The sequence below is a fragment of the Betta splendens genome, chromosome 19 (genome assembly GCF_900634795.4).
Source record: "Betta splendens chromosome 19, fBetSpl5.4, whole genome shotgun sequence".
NCBI classification, from domain to species: domain Eukaryota; kingdom Metazoa; phylum Chordata; class Actinopteri; order Anabantiformes; family Osphronemidae; genus Betta; species Betta splendens.
Genome location: NC_040898.2, coordinates 14,368,250 through 14,382,366, shown reverse-complemented (window position 1 = coordinate 14,382,366; position 14,117 = coordinate 14,368,250). Strand labels below are relative to the sequence as shown.

Genomic DNA, 14,117 nt, shown 5'->3' with positions numbered 1-14,117 from the left:
GTCACTGTTCACCATTTATTCCACAAAACATACAATGCAAAGCATGTGCACTGTACAAGCCTTAATATTATGAAAATATTCATAACATGCCTGTTTTTTTAGTTTTCAGATCATTCATCTGGTTTTTGTCGTCGCCCAGTTCTGCTTTTTAACATGACACTAGTGAACGTTGCTTTTTGCATTGCTTTCGTCGGTCTTTCCTCGAGTTTCCACCTTGACTAGATTATAAATATTAAGTAAAATTAAAATATCTTAGTCTTACCTGAACTATACAAACCTACTGGTATGACACAAGTTGACACAAGAAGACTCATTGAAACTGTGCGTAAATTGAAACAGGTAAAAACCTGGCAGTGTTTTCCATGTGCTACACACAGCGGTGTCACGTGCAGCTGCTGGTTCGAGACACGTCTTCAACTTCTTTCAGTCCAGTAATGTTTCTTATATCAGTAGTCCTAACTAAAACCAGTTACACAACTCTTCGAGGGGAAAAGGTCCATTTAGATTTGTGGCACAGCAGTTGGAGGCTTGTTTCTGTGCTCCTTGTTCGGAAAGAAGCGAGGGGTGGGCGGTGGAGGATGGATGAGCGGCTCATAGAGTCCTAATGTGTAAAAAACACATACACGTCTGTAAGGTAGGCAGTAGGTGGTTCTCAAGGTTAATGACGTGACCCCTACGAAGGTCAGGTTACTGTTTGTACATCTTCAAAGACTCCTCACACTCCCATTGGCTCCATACAAGCGAAGCACCTGGATGATGTCCTCTGTGCAAACTCCTTCCTCACATTAAATATACAACGACCCTCCATCCCATTCGTTTATATTATGCTGAATGTTATACACATTAAAATTTTTACAAACCAAAATGATTGTTAAACCACACAGTTTCACATCTGTACAAACTCAGACAAAAAGGTCACAAAACTAAGCAAAGGAAAGAAAGGAATCTGTTTTTGGCAATTAAAAGCAACGGCCTGGTCTGTCACAACCACAAAGAAAGGGTTAAATACGGAGATCTTGAACTTAAAAAGGAACAGCACATCTGCAGATCAACAGTCCCGTCTGTCGTGATGAAGATGCTCTTTGTGTTCCCAGAAAACGTCAACAGAAAAACGTGGTTAAAAGGGTGATGTGGCAGAAATACGAAGCCTGAGGACACATACAGTATGCGACCAGAAGCCAAGCTCAGGCTGGACACGAGAAAAGACCCTGCAGTTCATGGCGAGAACATTAAACACCAGTTCTGGTGTCTGAGATACGGAGAAGGAAAGAAGGCTTTTTATAAAGGTTCAGATTTCAGCTCCTCCACCCTGCACTCCAGGTCGGCCACCTGAGGAGACACCGGAGAACGCATGTGAGATTCATAAGATGGGAAACAACAAATGCCTGATGGTAAATCTGTTCTCACCTGTTCTTGGAGTTGTCCAGACTCCTCCTTTAGGAGAGTGGCTTCGGCTCCGACCTGTGCACAACGCTGGGTCTCCTTCTTCAGATACTCGATCTCCCTGTTAAACAGCAGATCACAGTGTGACGCTGGCTCAGATGCATGGCAGCGCGGTTCATTGAGCTTCTGCCCTCTTACTTCTGCTGATACTCCTTGATGAGGCGCTTGGCTTTGCTGTACTTGCGCTCCAGTGCCTGGTACTGAGCCTGCGTCTCCTTCAGGTGCTCGTCCACTGCCTGGCACAGGCTCTGAGCCTCCATCCAGTAGCCCTCCAGTTTCTCCATTCGCTCCTTGTTCTCCTGTAGGGTTTGTTCCAGCTGGACCTTGTCCATGCGCCAGCGCTGCTTCTCCTGCTCCGTGTGGTGCAGCTGGAAGGAGAGACAAAGAATTAAATACATGCACACGGACAATTCTGACCTCTAAATTAATTACTTATCATTTCATTTACTATAAAACAATGATTCAGTTTACTCTTAATTATATGACTCACCTTTCTTTTCAGCTGCTGGATCTCAGCTTGAGTCACTGCATGCTTTATTTGCAGCTTCAGTGCAAAAAAGGATAACAATTTTAAATACATGTATTAATATCAGGTACATTAGCTCATCTGTGATTACACAGCAAATGCTCTAATTAAGCACCTCTTTGTATTTATGGGCCAGTTTCTCCGGGTCCGTCTCCAGAGGGGACATGTCCTCGTTCTCTGCCAGGTCGAACACCTCGATGGCGCTAGGATACGGAGGACTGACTTCCTCGTCGTCATCCTCTTCCTCGTCTGTGCCATATTCCCCACCCTGCAGGTGTAAATTAAACGTTTACAGGGATGCTCTATGCAACTAAAAATGGAATTTGACAGACTTGGGTTTTACTAGTTTATACTAGTTTCTGTGGTTGTAGCTACAGTTCTGTGCTGGGACACCAAGCAGCCACTAGATGGCGCAAAACTCTTTTTCCATTCAGACTCCTTTCATGAACCAGCCACCATCACCCTTGCATGAATGAGGAAACCTCCTCTCAGTTATTACAATAAAACTGTAGACAATGTTTTACTCACACTCTGTTTATGTAAACCTGAAGCCCACAGAAAATCTGATGCACACAGATTAACAACGTACAAAGGACGTCCTGGGTCACAAAATTCGAGTGATCCTGATCTGTCCCCGTTTTGGTGCTGAGCTTATCGTTTGATCAGACTGATGCTGGATACGAAAGGGTGGATTTTGGCCAAAAGCTACAGCACAGCCACAGCAGAGAGAGGTGCCTGTGTTGGTCATGATGCTGTCCATAATCCTGAAGGGGAACCAGGGACACACGGCCCAACAGGCCGACTTGTTTTTCATTTTCAGGCAGCATTTTGTTTCTTATCAAGCTGCAAAGGTTATGTATTTAAATGTCTTTAGCTCTTATCAACCGCCTTTGTGTGACTGCTTTTGTTCCATCTGTTTCAAACTGAGCCGAACGGCACCATGCGCATGGTGGGTTCGGCTGTCCTCCGCTGGTGGAGTCGGTCTGTGTGGTCAGATGCCTCCTCCAGCGGCTCCTCAGGGACTGACCTCCTGTTCGTCCATGTACTGGTTGTAGCGCTGCTCCATCATCTCCCTCTGCCAGCGCTCCTGCTCCAGGGTCTGCTGGATGAGCTGGGCAACCTCACTCTGTTCACCCGGCTTCTCTCGCCCGATCACGAACCTGCGTTTCCATCAGAAATCCAGATCACACTCAAGAAAACCATGTCATATCCAGCTTCCAGTAGAACTGTGCTGTGGTGCTGGTCTCTTACATGATTAGCATCTACATTCTCTGCTGGTTCATAGTACAGATCATTATGTAGGATATAGGTTTCCTGATTGAGGCTCCCAGCACTTTGTCCAATTAAAGCCAGTGAGTAAACAGTGCACAGGAAACGCACAGTGAATCATGACGGAGCTGCACATGGTGATTAAGTCAACCACTGCAGCCTTTCAATTTCTGCAGCACTAACAGGTAATTAAATGCTCACAGACACCCCTCCTGCCCCCCGTCTATTCATCTGCCCGATGCTGTTTTATGGACGGGTCAGGGCTCCAGTGGCCTTTGCCATCGCAGCAGTTGATCCATAATGTATGAACTATATATGGACGTCTCTGATCTTCACAACACACAACACTAACAATTACGGCAACAATGCTGACCAAACCCTGAATTATGAATGAGCTCAGATGACAAATAGGAGCACACAAAACATTCTGATGCCGCATCAAAATAATACGTCTGATGCCAAACGCATTTGTTCCTGGTAGCGGCGCTTCCTGGAGCTCTAGTTGTGGAGTCTTTATTCAAAATGTCTCAAAAAGGAACTTTTCAGCCCTGAAGGCTATAATCAAGAGCCGCTCTACAGTCTAGTGAGCTGAATGGGCAGGATGTGGTGCAGCGTGAGAGACTGGCTGTGGGTATATATATCACGAGGAAACCATTTCCTCAAGCCAGAATGTCGTATGTCACAGCGAGCTGTGGCAGCGGTGGCACAAACAATGTCACGGTCCCTGTCCCGAGGACAAGACGACATGCCAGACATTTACGAATGTGTGCCTGCTTAAAGCTACGCAGAGCAACATCTGGTAACATCAGGAGCGTCAGACCTTCAACCCTGACGTTCCAGCTCAAAGGCTCAGCAGCACAGAAGCAGAACGGAAGCAGGTGTTCTGTTTAACTCTTCACCGATTCACAACTCATCTAGTTTCTACCACAATCGACACTGAAGTCTTACTTGACGGTTCCTGAGGTGTTCCTGAGTACAGAGGCGGCAAAGCTCTGGGTGACGCCCACTAAACTGGTCCCGTCCACCTCCACAATCAGATCGTTCACCTGGATCCTGCAGGAGACAGTTAGGAGAGGAAACGTTGGATTTGCAGTATTAGCTCAGCTGTGGCCTCTGTTCATCATCGCTATACTTAAGCCCACACAAGTCAGACTCCATTTATACTGGAAGTCGTCATTCTTGGCAGCAAAACCTGTTTGCAGTTGCCAGGGACCAAAATAAGCGAGTTAGACAGTAAGGCATCCACTGGTGGAAGTCAAATCCCAGCTTCTAAGCTCGTGTTGACTTACTGTAGGGCTCCGTAAGCATGGGAGGCCTCAGCTACACAGCACGCATCCGAACTAGAGGAAAGCAACTTGCCTGCCGTCTCTGTGCGCAGCTCCTCCTTCTGTTACTGTCTTCACAAAGATGCCCAGCTTCTCCAGGCCCATGTCAGCGCCTGCCCCCATCCCGATGATACTGATGCCCAGGCCATCACCGTCTGAAGGAGAGTGTGGGAAACCAGACCAGTTGTTAATGTAATTTATGTGACCACAACCATCTCACCAAATGCACCAAACTGAAGATGCCTTTTCTTCCTCATAAACCTCCACAAAGTTTTTTTTTTATATTTTGAATTGTGCAACCACAGTCGGGAAAGTCACTGACAGCAGTTCACCATCTTCAAAAAAGTAATTAGAGATAATGAGCTTGTTTCATATAAGCTGTAACAGACTTGAAAGTTGCATCATCCACTCTGACTTTTACATAATCATAAAATAAAAAAATGCTTTTAATTCTGACTAAATTAATATTAGCATACAAGCATACAAAGGAATGCATCATTTATACAAAACATGGTCCATACGGTGTCTTGTGTAAGTTGCCCTGTACAAGATTCCAAATATAGACCCCTATAAATATATTATTGCACTACGATGTTGGAAGGATGTTTTGAGTGTGGCCCACTGGCAGGAGGTGGAGGATAAAGCTGCATAGCTGAGCTTTCTGAGGCGCGGCTGGAACTGGCTGGAAATGTCTCATACGTCCAGGGTTTTTAAACAATGACTAAATGAGTCTTCAAAATGTCCGGTACCCTTTTCTAGCTCCACGGGGAACAGGTCCAGCCTCTCCACCCTCTTCTCCAACTCATACTCAGCAGATGCTGCCATGGGGTCCACATCTTCGTTGCGCCTGTCATAGTCCTCGTTGGGGTAGGTGGCGAAAACCTGCAGAGAGAAAACAGACGGACGCAGACTCAGACTCTCCAGCATCTGTGTTAGAGATTAAAGAAGACCAAGGGATGCTTGTTCCAGGATTTGTTCAGACTCCTGGAGAGTCATTCTCAGGTGGTAACCGGGTGATTCCTTATATGCTTAAAAAGGAATAGTGAGACATTTGGGGGAAAGACACTTATTTTCTGCCTCCTTGCGAAGGAGATAAGAGGATTAACGTCTCAGACGTGTCAAGTGCGTGAAACCTGAGCCAGGAGACAGACATCTTAGCACAAAGACAGGAAAGGGGGGACACCTAGATGGACCTCATCCCAAGATAAATTATTTATCTCTAAATGTGACACGAATGTGTTCACTGACAAATGTGTACATCCTTTAATGATCAGAACTAATCCTCTCTGCACAAATAATCAGTGTTGTTCCAGTGGTGACATGTCTCCCTGAGCCAACAAGCTTTACTTTAGGAGCCCCTTCCTCTTTGTTGCAGCTCATGTGGTTCCTCACACCCCCCAGTTATCCCTGCATCGCTCTAAATTTAGTAAGTGCTACTGAAACCCGTCACTTCCTGTGCACCCTGGGGAGAAGAGTGAGTGCTGAATCACTGGTGTGGATAACAACAGGTGAATGCAAGTGCATCCTCAATGTGCATTACCTGGAATTTAACTACAAAAGGTTGAAAGGATACCAGTTCTCCTCCTGAAATAAAGTTACTAAACTCAGTTTAACTTGTCAGCAACTAGTTTCTATCCTTTAGTTTGGCAGCAGTTCAAGGACTCATCACAGAAGCACAGTTGTTTATTGTGTCTTTAGGAATACTGTACATTTTTGAGATAGCAAAAGCAATTGCAGTCTGAGCTGTGACGTGTGGCGGTGGTGCGATACCCACTGACCGGGGCTGTTGATGCAGATCAGGGACCACGGGGCTTCTCTCGCTGTCACCTCACACTGGTAACACGCACAGGATCAAACGCTCCGGGAGAAAATCGATCAGAACCACTGAAGACAGAGGCCTCTCTCAGGGTCCGACTTCCCACATTCACTCTGGTTTCCATAAGCACCTCCAGCATGCTAATGGAGGTCTCCTGCAGCTGCTGTTCGTAAGCTCAATCTTTAAAAGCCTCACTTTCAGTCTTCCAAGGTGATTATGCATGCACCGCCTTGCATGGTCCACTAGCCACACTAATTCAGGCCTGAGCTGTCTTCTTTCACACATTCCTTCATGCATTTTGTTCCAGTTCCACGCGTTTCCTTTCAGGAATCTTTTGTTCCCTCTGCTGAAACATTTTAACACTTCGTTCTTAAATCCTTGTTTACTTTCTTCTCACTTTCTGTCTCTCGGCCGTTTAGTTAGTCCATCTGCGTAACAAAGTCAGCTCTCTCAGCTTCTGAGCTACGCTTCACTTATCTGGGCCCCGTCTCCGTGGCAACCCCGGAACCAAGAGCCTGTCAAATCAGACAATGCCTTTGAAATGAAATCCCGTCCTCTCCGATTTATTATTATTAGTATTTCCATGTGCGACTGAACACACAAGCGTCTGCTTAGTCGTACAAACAGAGTTTAACATGATCTCATCTCTTGCTATCACTGTATTCTCACACCAGTACGGACGGTGCCCATGTTTTTGACACATCCAGCTGGGAACAAACAACCCATTCAATTATGTAATAAAACTATAATAAATACCAAAGGCACTTAATTAGTCAGTTAATCAAATCACAAAGAGAGAAAGAACAGGCCCTGGTTACTGCGAGACATCACAGTTAAGACTATACCAGACATATTAATAGATATAGATATTAATAGAATTGAAAAAACATGTGCTGGTTACTGCTACTCGGATGTGAGGACCACAGAGCTTTGTTTTCTATCAATGCTGTATCTTAGTTTGCATGAAGTGAACCAGGCTGAACCCTGTTGACCCTGTGGCAGACAGTTAGCATGGGAGGCAGCGCTGGAGGCTAATGGATTTTGATTTAGGTTACCTTTGTATTTAGAGGGATTAGCAGAATGTGGATTACAGAAACCCAAATTACACTGTTTGCATTCAAAGTAAGAGAATAAAACAACAACGGTGGACTGCAGGCCCGCGTGCCCACTGTGCATGTGGCACAGCTTCGGCCCAAAAGGCCACAGCTGGTGGCTCACGGTGCCCTCGTTTTACACCCACGACGCTGCAGGACTTCAAACGAGGAGGTGCAGCGGCGCTAAACGAGGCCCTGAAGAAGCCGCCGCGGTCTTTGAGTGGGCAGAGCGGCGGTGAACACGTTCATGGCTGGTTCCATGACGCAAGCGAAGCTACAATCTTGCCTTCACTGCACGCAATTAACACATTCACTGCCGAGAGGACGCCTTCCTCCCTCGTCGTGGGCAGACGGACTAATGCAGACTCTGGCCCCGGCCCCACGCATGCAGACCACTCCTCAAACAGTGAGCTGGCTTTCTTTGGTAGACAAACATTGGGATTAGAGGCAGGGCGCCCGGGGGAGAGTGGGGGGTGGGGGGTGGTGGGTGGGCAGGGCTTGAGAATGACGCTGTTCCAGTTGTGGCAGAGAGTAGGTCAGAGGAGCTAACAGATGGCCAGGAAACTCCCTTCCTCCCTCCCTCCCGCCTGGGATGTCCTACAAAGGCCGAGGACGGCTAGCTGGGCCACTCAGCCACACTATGCTGTGCTATGGTGTGTGTGGAGAAACCCACAGGGGCTGTAGCAGGTATTTTACAACCCAGTTGCTGTCAGAGGGGCTTCTCGCCTCCTGCGGTGCGGCTAACGCTCGGCCCCGGTCCTCCTCACAGCAGCTCAGCCGCTGTGCTTTGCTCCTTGTCTCAGAAAACACGTCTAATTTGGGCTTAGAATGTGTGTAGGTGGTGCCACAACAAAAATAGTGCGTTTCCGCTCAGTCTCCGCGCTGTAACACCCAACTTTCCATCATTTCATAACTCACACTCATCGAGCCATTATTTCAGGGCTTTTCAGGAATGTCTGCATCGCTGCAGCTCCGTTCCCTTCTGCAGCGAAGTGAATGAAGTCAAGCATATGTGGACCCAAAGCACGAACTTTAATGACAGCACCGTGAATTGTTTTCTCAATCTCTGCAGCTTAAACAAGTCTAGAAGTGACAGGTAATTGCACCTAAATCCTCCTAAAACTGGGATTGAACCCAGATCCCTGACGTGAAGCACGCAGACAGAAGATAAGATGCGGCTCCAGCGGCGCTGAGGAGACCCCCCCCCAGGCGATAAGGCCTCACCCTGTGTCACAGCAACGGTCGCATGGCACCAGCCCATCTATTTTGGCAGGTCAGTCTTTAGTCAGCAGCCGCGTACATACAGGCTTAACGCTGACCCTCTGGAAAGACACGGCATCACGAGAATAAGGTCAACGAGGACTGAATGTGGCTGGACACAACAACTTCTGCGTTGTGTGAAGTTTGATACATTCCACATTTTGTACATATGGTACTTTATCGAATATCTGAGCAGATTAGCTCATTACTTGATGCCACTCCAAGAGAAATACATACATCACAGTGTGAAAGTCAGGCATCACTATAACCACCATCTATGGTTTTATGATAGTCTGACAAGATGATGGCGAGTGATTACATAACATGCCTTGTGGCAGTAACCTGAGGGGAGTCGGCACATCAAGTACTGCAAACGCTTGCAACCCACCACCCTGCAGGACCACGGGGTGGAACAGAGCGACTGCTCATAATCTGTCTGGACCTGCAGAGTAATGCACTGTATGATGCTGCAGGTCCAGAGTCTGTGTAATGGACAGCTCTCATAGACTATGATACATGTATGAGTTGCAGTTTGTGGCAGCAACATTGAAGAATGCAGTTCTTCTTCTGTTTGGAAATTAAAAACTCCAAAACTCTATTACAATATGAGAACAGTCTTTGTTTGCCTTAATGATACAGAGAGAAAATCATAGGTGTTCTTTGAGCCGGCAGAATTGCTGTTCAGTTGCGTAGGCAGCAGGAACCCACAAGAACAGTGTGTGTGTGTGTGTGTGTGTGTGTGTGTGTGTGTGTGTGTGTGTGTGTGTGTGTGTGTGTGTGTGTGTGTGTGGACTGAGCGAGGTGACTCTGGTGCAGGGAAAATCAATCTGATTATTCCTCGTTGGGAGGGTACACTGTGCAAATCCAGTGGATTATCTTACTTTTTTTTTACTGTCCTCCAACAATGTGATAAATAATTTAATAAAATCACTACATGCCAGGAGACAACACCATGAACTGCAGTATCCCAATACAGCCATGCAGAATTCAGCCAAAACAAAAAAACTACAGCAGTAAATGAGACGTGAGAAGCGGCTTCCTGCACTGGTTGAGGCGGCCGCCCCGAGAAGCGAGGCGCGTCTGTGACGATAACAATGCTGCTATTTTTACTAACAGTAGCAGACTGGTGACAAAGAGCAAGAGGGAGAAACCAAGGAGTGTGAGAGAGAGTGTCAGAAGGAGCAAACAAAGGCTCTAGTGTGAACTCTACCCAGAGCTGATCTGCTATTTTTGCCAGTTTGGGAGCACAGACAGACAGACAGCGAGGCAGAGAGGCAGTAAAATGGGTGTAAATGGGAGTAAAGGACGACGAGGGCCCAGACGTGTGGCTGCCTCCACCGCAAGGTGTCCAAAGCCTTGCTGCAAACAAGGAGGAAATATGCCGTAAAAGCAGGCGCTTCCTGTTTGGAGGAGATCTGGCAGTTACAGTCGCATGACATTTGGGCTTTATACTGAGTGTCCCTCCCATCTCAGGCCCCCTGCATCAATCTCCATAACAAAGGGCACTGTGATACAGTGTGAAAGGGCCCAGTAGGAGGTTATTCACTGATGATGACTGCAGAGTCACAACCGAATTCTGGCTTTCATCACAGTCTGGTTCTCGCTTCTTCATCACGGCGCTCATAATGGTTCCTGCTACTTATCTAATCTGTGGAGGATATACTATCACCACCGTCGGCCATGTTTTACTTCTCCTGCTGCAACAGTTCAGCCTTCATTAATATGAGCATTATGGCAGAGAGGTTCATTTCCACCCAGACTGGCTCCACACGAGCTGCAAATCTTCCTTTCAATTAAATATTAAAGTATTCTATTTGCATTTATTCTAATGAGGACCAGGAGGAAAGGGTGTTAGCGTCATAGTCTGTATTCTGAACCGTCTCTGAGGCCTCACCAACAAATATCAAATGCATTTCCCTCCTCATGTTGTAACCCATGTTGTTTACATGTAGATTCACAGCATCTGGTACAGTGTTCTCCGTCACTAGCTTTAGCTGGAAAGTTACCAAACGCCACCACCGCTAACAGCTGCTGCTCAGAGGAACAGTTTGATGTCGATTTCATTCACGTGTGAGTGATTGTGAGCATGTATTAAACCGGGGACCTGTCAGGTGTGTGCCCTGCTGGGTTTGTGCTATGCTAAGCTAACATACCCTTATGAGTGTGCAGCCGCGGGGACAAAGTGGGGGAAAGTTTCAACTTGACTGGTCATGATTCGGGACAGGAGCCCTCGGTCACAGCAACGTCTCAGTGCGTGTGTGATGCAGAGTCAGGGCCCACTTTAGCTTTTAGAGTCTCCGCATCCCTCAGACCTCGAGGCAGAGCGGAGCAGTGAGACGGAGCTGCAGAGGATCTGATGCTCTTCTCTGGATCATTACACCACCCCCAGACACAGAGAGACACTTTAAATCAGCTCGGCCTCCTCCTCGTCTCTCTTTTCTCATCTCACTGGTCCAAGAAGACATCACAGCCGCCTTTCGCTCGTCCTCCCTCTCACACACACACACAAAACACTCAGCTCCACATGACAGAGCATCCACTGTCTAAAACAGGGTTAATTATCCAGGCCTTTTAGGACTGTTTCCCCTACAATTATTTACAGAACCAACTTTCACTGCATTGAACTGCGAGCACCGGGATCACGGCTCTTTATGGGCCCGTGTTAGCTGCACTGTAAGAACGCAGTACCATCCATCAGCAACTGGCTAAGTCATGTGGAGGGAGGGTGAGTGCAAAGCCCCATGTTGAGACAGGCTGAAATGAAAATGTCAGCATCGTTCTGACACCAACAGGAGCCAAGTGAGTTCATTAAAACAGCTGACAGGAGCAGTGGCGCCGACTGCACCGCAGATAAGCTGTAAGGTCAAGTTCAACAAGCCTCTCGACATGAAAAAACACGAAACAAGCCCACGTTTGAATGTAGACAAAGCAGAAATGGGCCCATAAGGTTCCAGGGTTCCTGTTCTATCATCGCTCATCAGAAGCACCGTTTCCTGCTCCTCTTTCCTCACCTTGATGGGGTCTGAGCTGAAGCGGATCTTCCTGGACGGGGGCGGGTCCTCCTCCGCAGGCAGCCCTGCGATCTCCATGCAGCTGGACTCGGGCTCGTAGCGGTCGTCCGCCTCATCCTCATCCTCCTCGTCCTCGTCCGCCTGGCTTCCTCCAAAGTCGTCGCCCACTGCGCTGTAGGCGCTGATGTCCACAGAATCGCGGCCCGACTGCTCCTCCCTCAGAGTCCTGTCGTCCTCGCGGGCGCCCTCGGCCGCCGCCCCCTCCTCCCGCCGGGACGAGCTCTCCTCCTCGGACGCCGCCTCTCCGTTCTCCGTCGCCGCGCCTCGGGGCGGATGCTGGGCTCTGGCCTCCGCTTTGGCCTCCACGCCCGCGTCCGCGACGCTCTTCTCCTTCTCCTCACTGGGCGCAGAGGAGAGGTCGGCGGCTGGAGCGCCTTGTGCGACACCTTGGCCCCCGTTGATGCTGTCGGACGCGGGGGGCCCCCTCCCCTTCGGGCCCCTCTGAGGCCCTTCCTGGCCTCCGTCCTCCCCTTGGTGGCCTGTTGCAAAGCCACACACCCGCTTGGTGATGATCTTGGAGTTCAGCACGCCCACCTTGGCGCTGACGCCCCGGGACGGGAGCGGCGGCGTGGACGACAGGCGGTGCAGGTTGTTCCGCAGCTCCGCCGCCCTCTCGAACACGGCGCTGAGCTGGCTGACGGTGGGCGACACCGCCTCGCTGGTGTCCAGGCTGTCCAGGGACTCGGTGCTGCCGTTGAAGCGGGCCACCACGTCCAGGCGGCCGTCCTGCAGGCCCGCGGCCTTGTCGCTCTTCAGCAGCACGCGCGTGGTGGCCAGCTTCTCCTGCTGCGGCTGCTCGAAGATGCGGCGCGTCTCCTGCAGCTTGGAGTAGCTGGGCGACGAGGCGCGCGGGTGCCCGTTCTCCGGCTTGGGGTCGAACTTGCTGACGCGCTCGGACACGGACGAGCCGAGCTTCAGCAGCGCGCTGTGGTCCACGTTTTCGTTCAGGCTGCCGGCTCTCGGGAGGGAGAGGCGCACCGCCTTGTCGGCGCTCCGGGCGCAGTCGTCCGCCTCCGCGTCCGCGGGGGGTGCGCTCTGCATCTGCTGGAACATGTTCTTGATGCGGTGCACGTTGGAGCCGTACCTGCGGCCCCGGGGGCCCTCCTGCAGGTCCCCGTTGGCGGCATTGTCTTTGACGGGCTTCAGGGCCTGCATCCCCGCCTCGTACGCGTTCCGGTGCGGGGACGGGCTCCGGAGCGTGGAGCCGGAGCCGGCGCTCTTGGATGTGGGTTCGGTCTTCATCATGGTCGGTCACGCGTCGCGACGGATGCTCAGCGACGGCATGTCTCCCTCGTCGAGCCCCGGCGGCAAATCTGTCCAATCCACCAGCAGCCGAGCCGATGCCAGCGAGGCGGCGCCCGAACTAGACCGGCAGATGGGGACAAACAAAAACAGAGCGCATTAAAGGCCTGCCTGCATCCGCTGCAACGCGCGTCCAGTGGAACGGAGAAAGTGAGCACGATGCATCTGTCATTAGCTCGCATGCAGCTGCAACAAAGCCGATGCAACGCACGGGTGTCTGCACAGGTCTGTGGGACGCTAGCGCGGAGACGGAGCACGGATGCGCCGCAGCTGACGACAGAGCGCTTACGTTTAATCCCTTTTTACAGGCAGGATCATTTTGATCTCTTCATTCTGCGAGCTGCAGATTTCTGGTCCTCGTAGCGACGGAGCTGCAGCATGGAGGCGGAGGAGGCGGCGGCGGCGGCGGCGGGGTCCTAGCGCCCGCAGCCCGTCTGGGTCTCAGCATGAACCGCACCATGTGTTCAAACTCCGGAGAAATAAAAATATATGAATAAAATGACTTAAAGTCACAAGCAACGAGCGCTAGTAATTACGAATAGTTTTACAATTGGCTTAATGCGTTAATTAGCTAACAGTTAAAGCAGCTAGTTAGCTAGCTAAAGGTAAAATTAGGTGCCCACAGAGGTCAAATAGCATAAATATAAAATAAATATAAAAACAGTGGAAACGATAAATAAAACCAAATGTGGCGAAGCTGCTTTGGTGAAAATGCTGAAGAGTAAACGGTTAAACAATTAGCAAAATTAGCCATTAGTTAAAACAGGTAGAAGAGTAACTGCTTGAAAAAGCTTAAGTAATAAAACCTGATGAAACAGCAGTCTAAGACAAATGTCACCTAAAACAGTTTAAATAGTTACTAGTTAATCGTATTGCATAGTTAATTAGTGAAAGCAGCCAGGAGTAATGAACTAGCACTGGTGGCTAACTAGCGCTTCAGCTTCTAAAAGCAACAGTTAAAACAGCCAGTGGTTAAAAAGACGAACACTGAAGACAAAACAGATGAGAGGT

General features: G+C 49.3%; 1 protein-coding gene across 1 annotated transcript; it reads right to left on the bottom strand.

Annotated features, from left to right (window-relative positions):
* Position 1: 1 nt before the first annotated feature.
* LOC114845479 (neurabin-2-like) lies at positions 2 to 13,731 on the bottom strand. Its single transcript, XM_029133534.3, has 11 exons — positions 13,396 to 13,731; positions 11,745 to 13,167; positions 5,313 to 5,445; positions 4,598 to 4,718; positions 4,187 to 4,291; positions 2,997 to 3,129; positions 2,085 to 2,237; positions 1,934 to 1,987; positions 1,582 to 1,811; positions 1,408 to 1,504; positions 2 to 1,329 (listed from the first exon to the last, which is right to left on the bottom strand). The coding sequence occupies exons 2-11, from the start codon at positions 13,047 to 13,049 to the stop codon at positions 1,279 to 1,281; spliced, it is 2,382 nt and encodes a 793-aa protein (XP_028989367.1). The 5' UTR covers positions 13,050 to 13,167; positions 13,396 to 13,731; the 3' UTR covers positions 2 to 1,278.
* Positions 13,732 to 14,117: the final 386 nt, after the last annotated feature.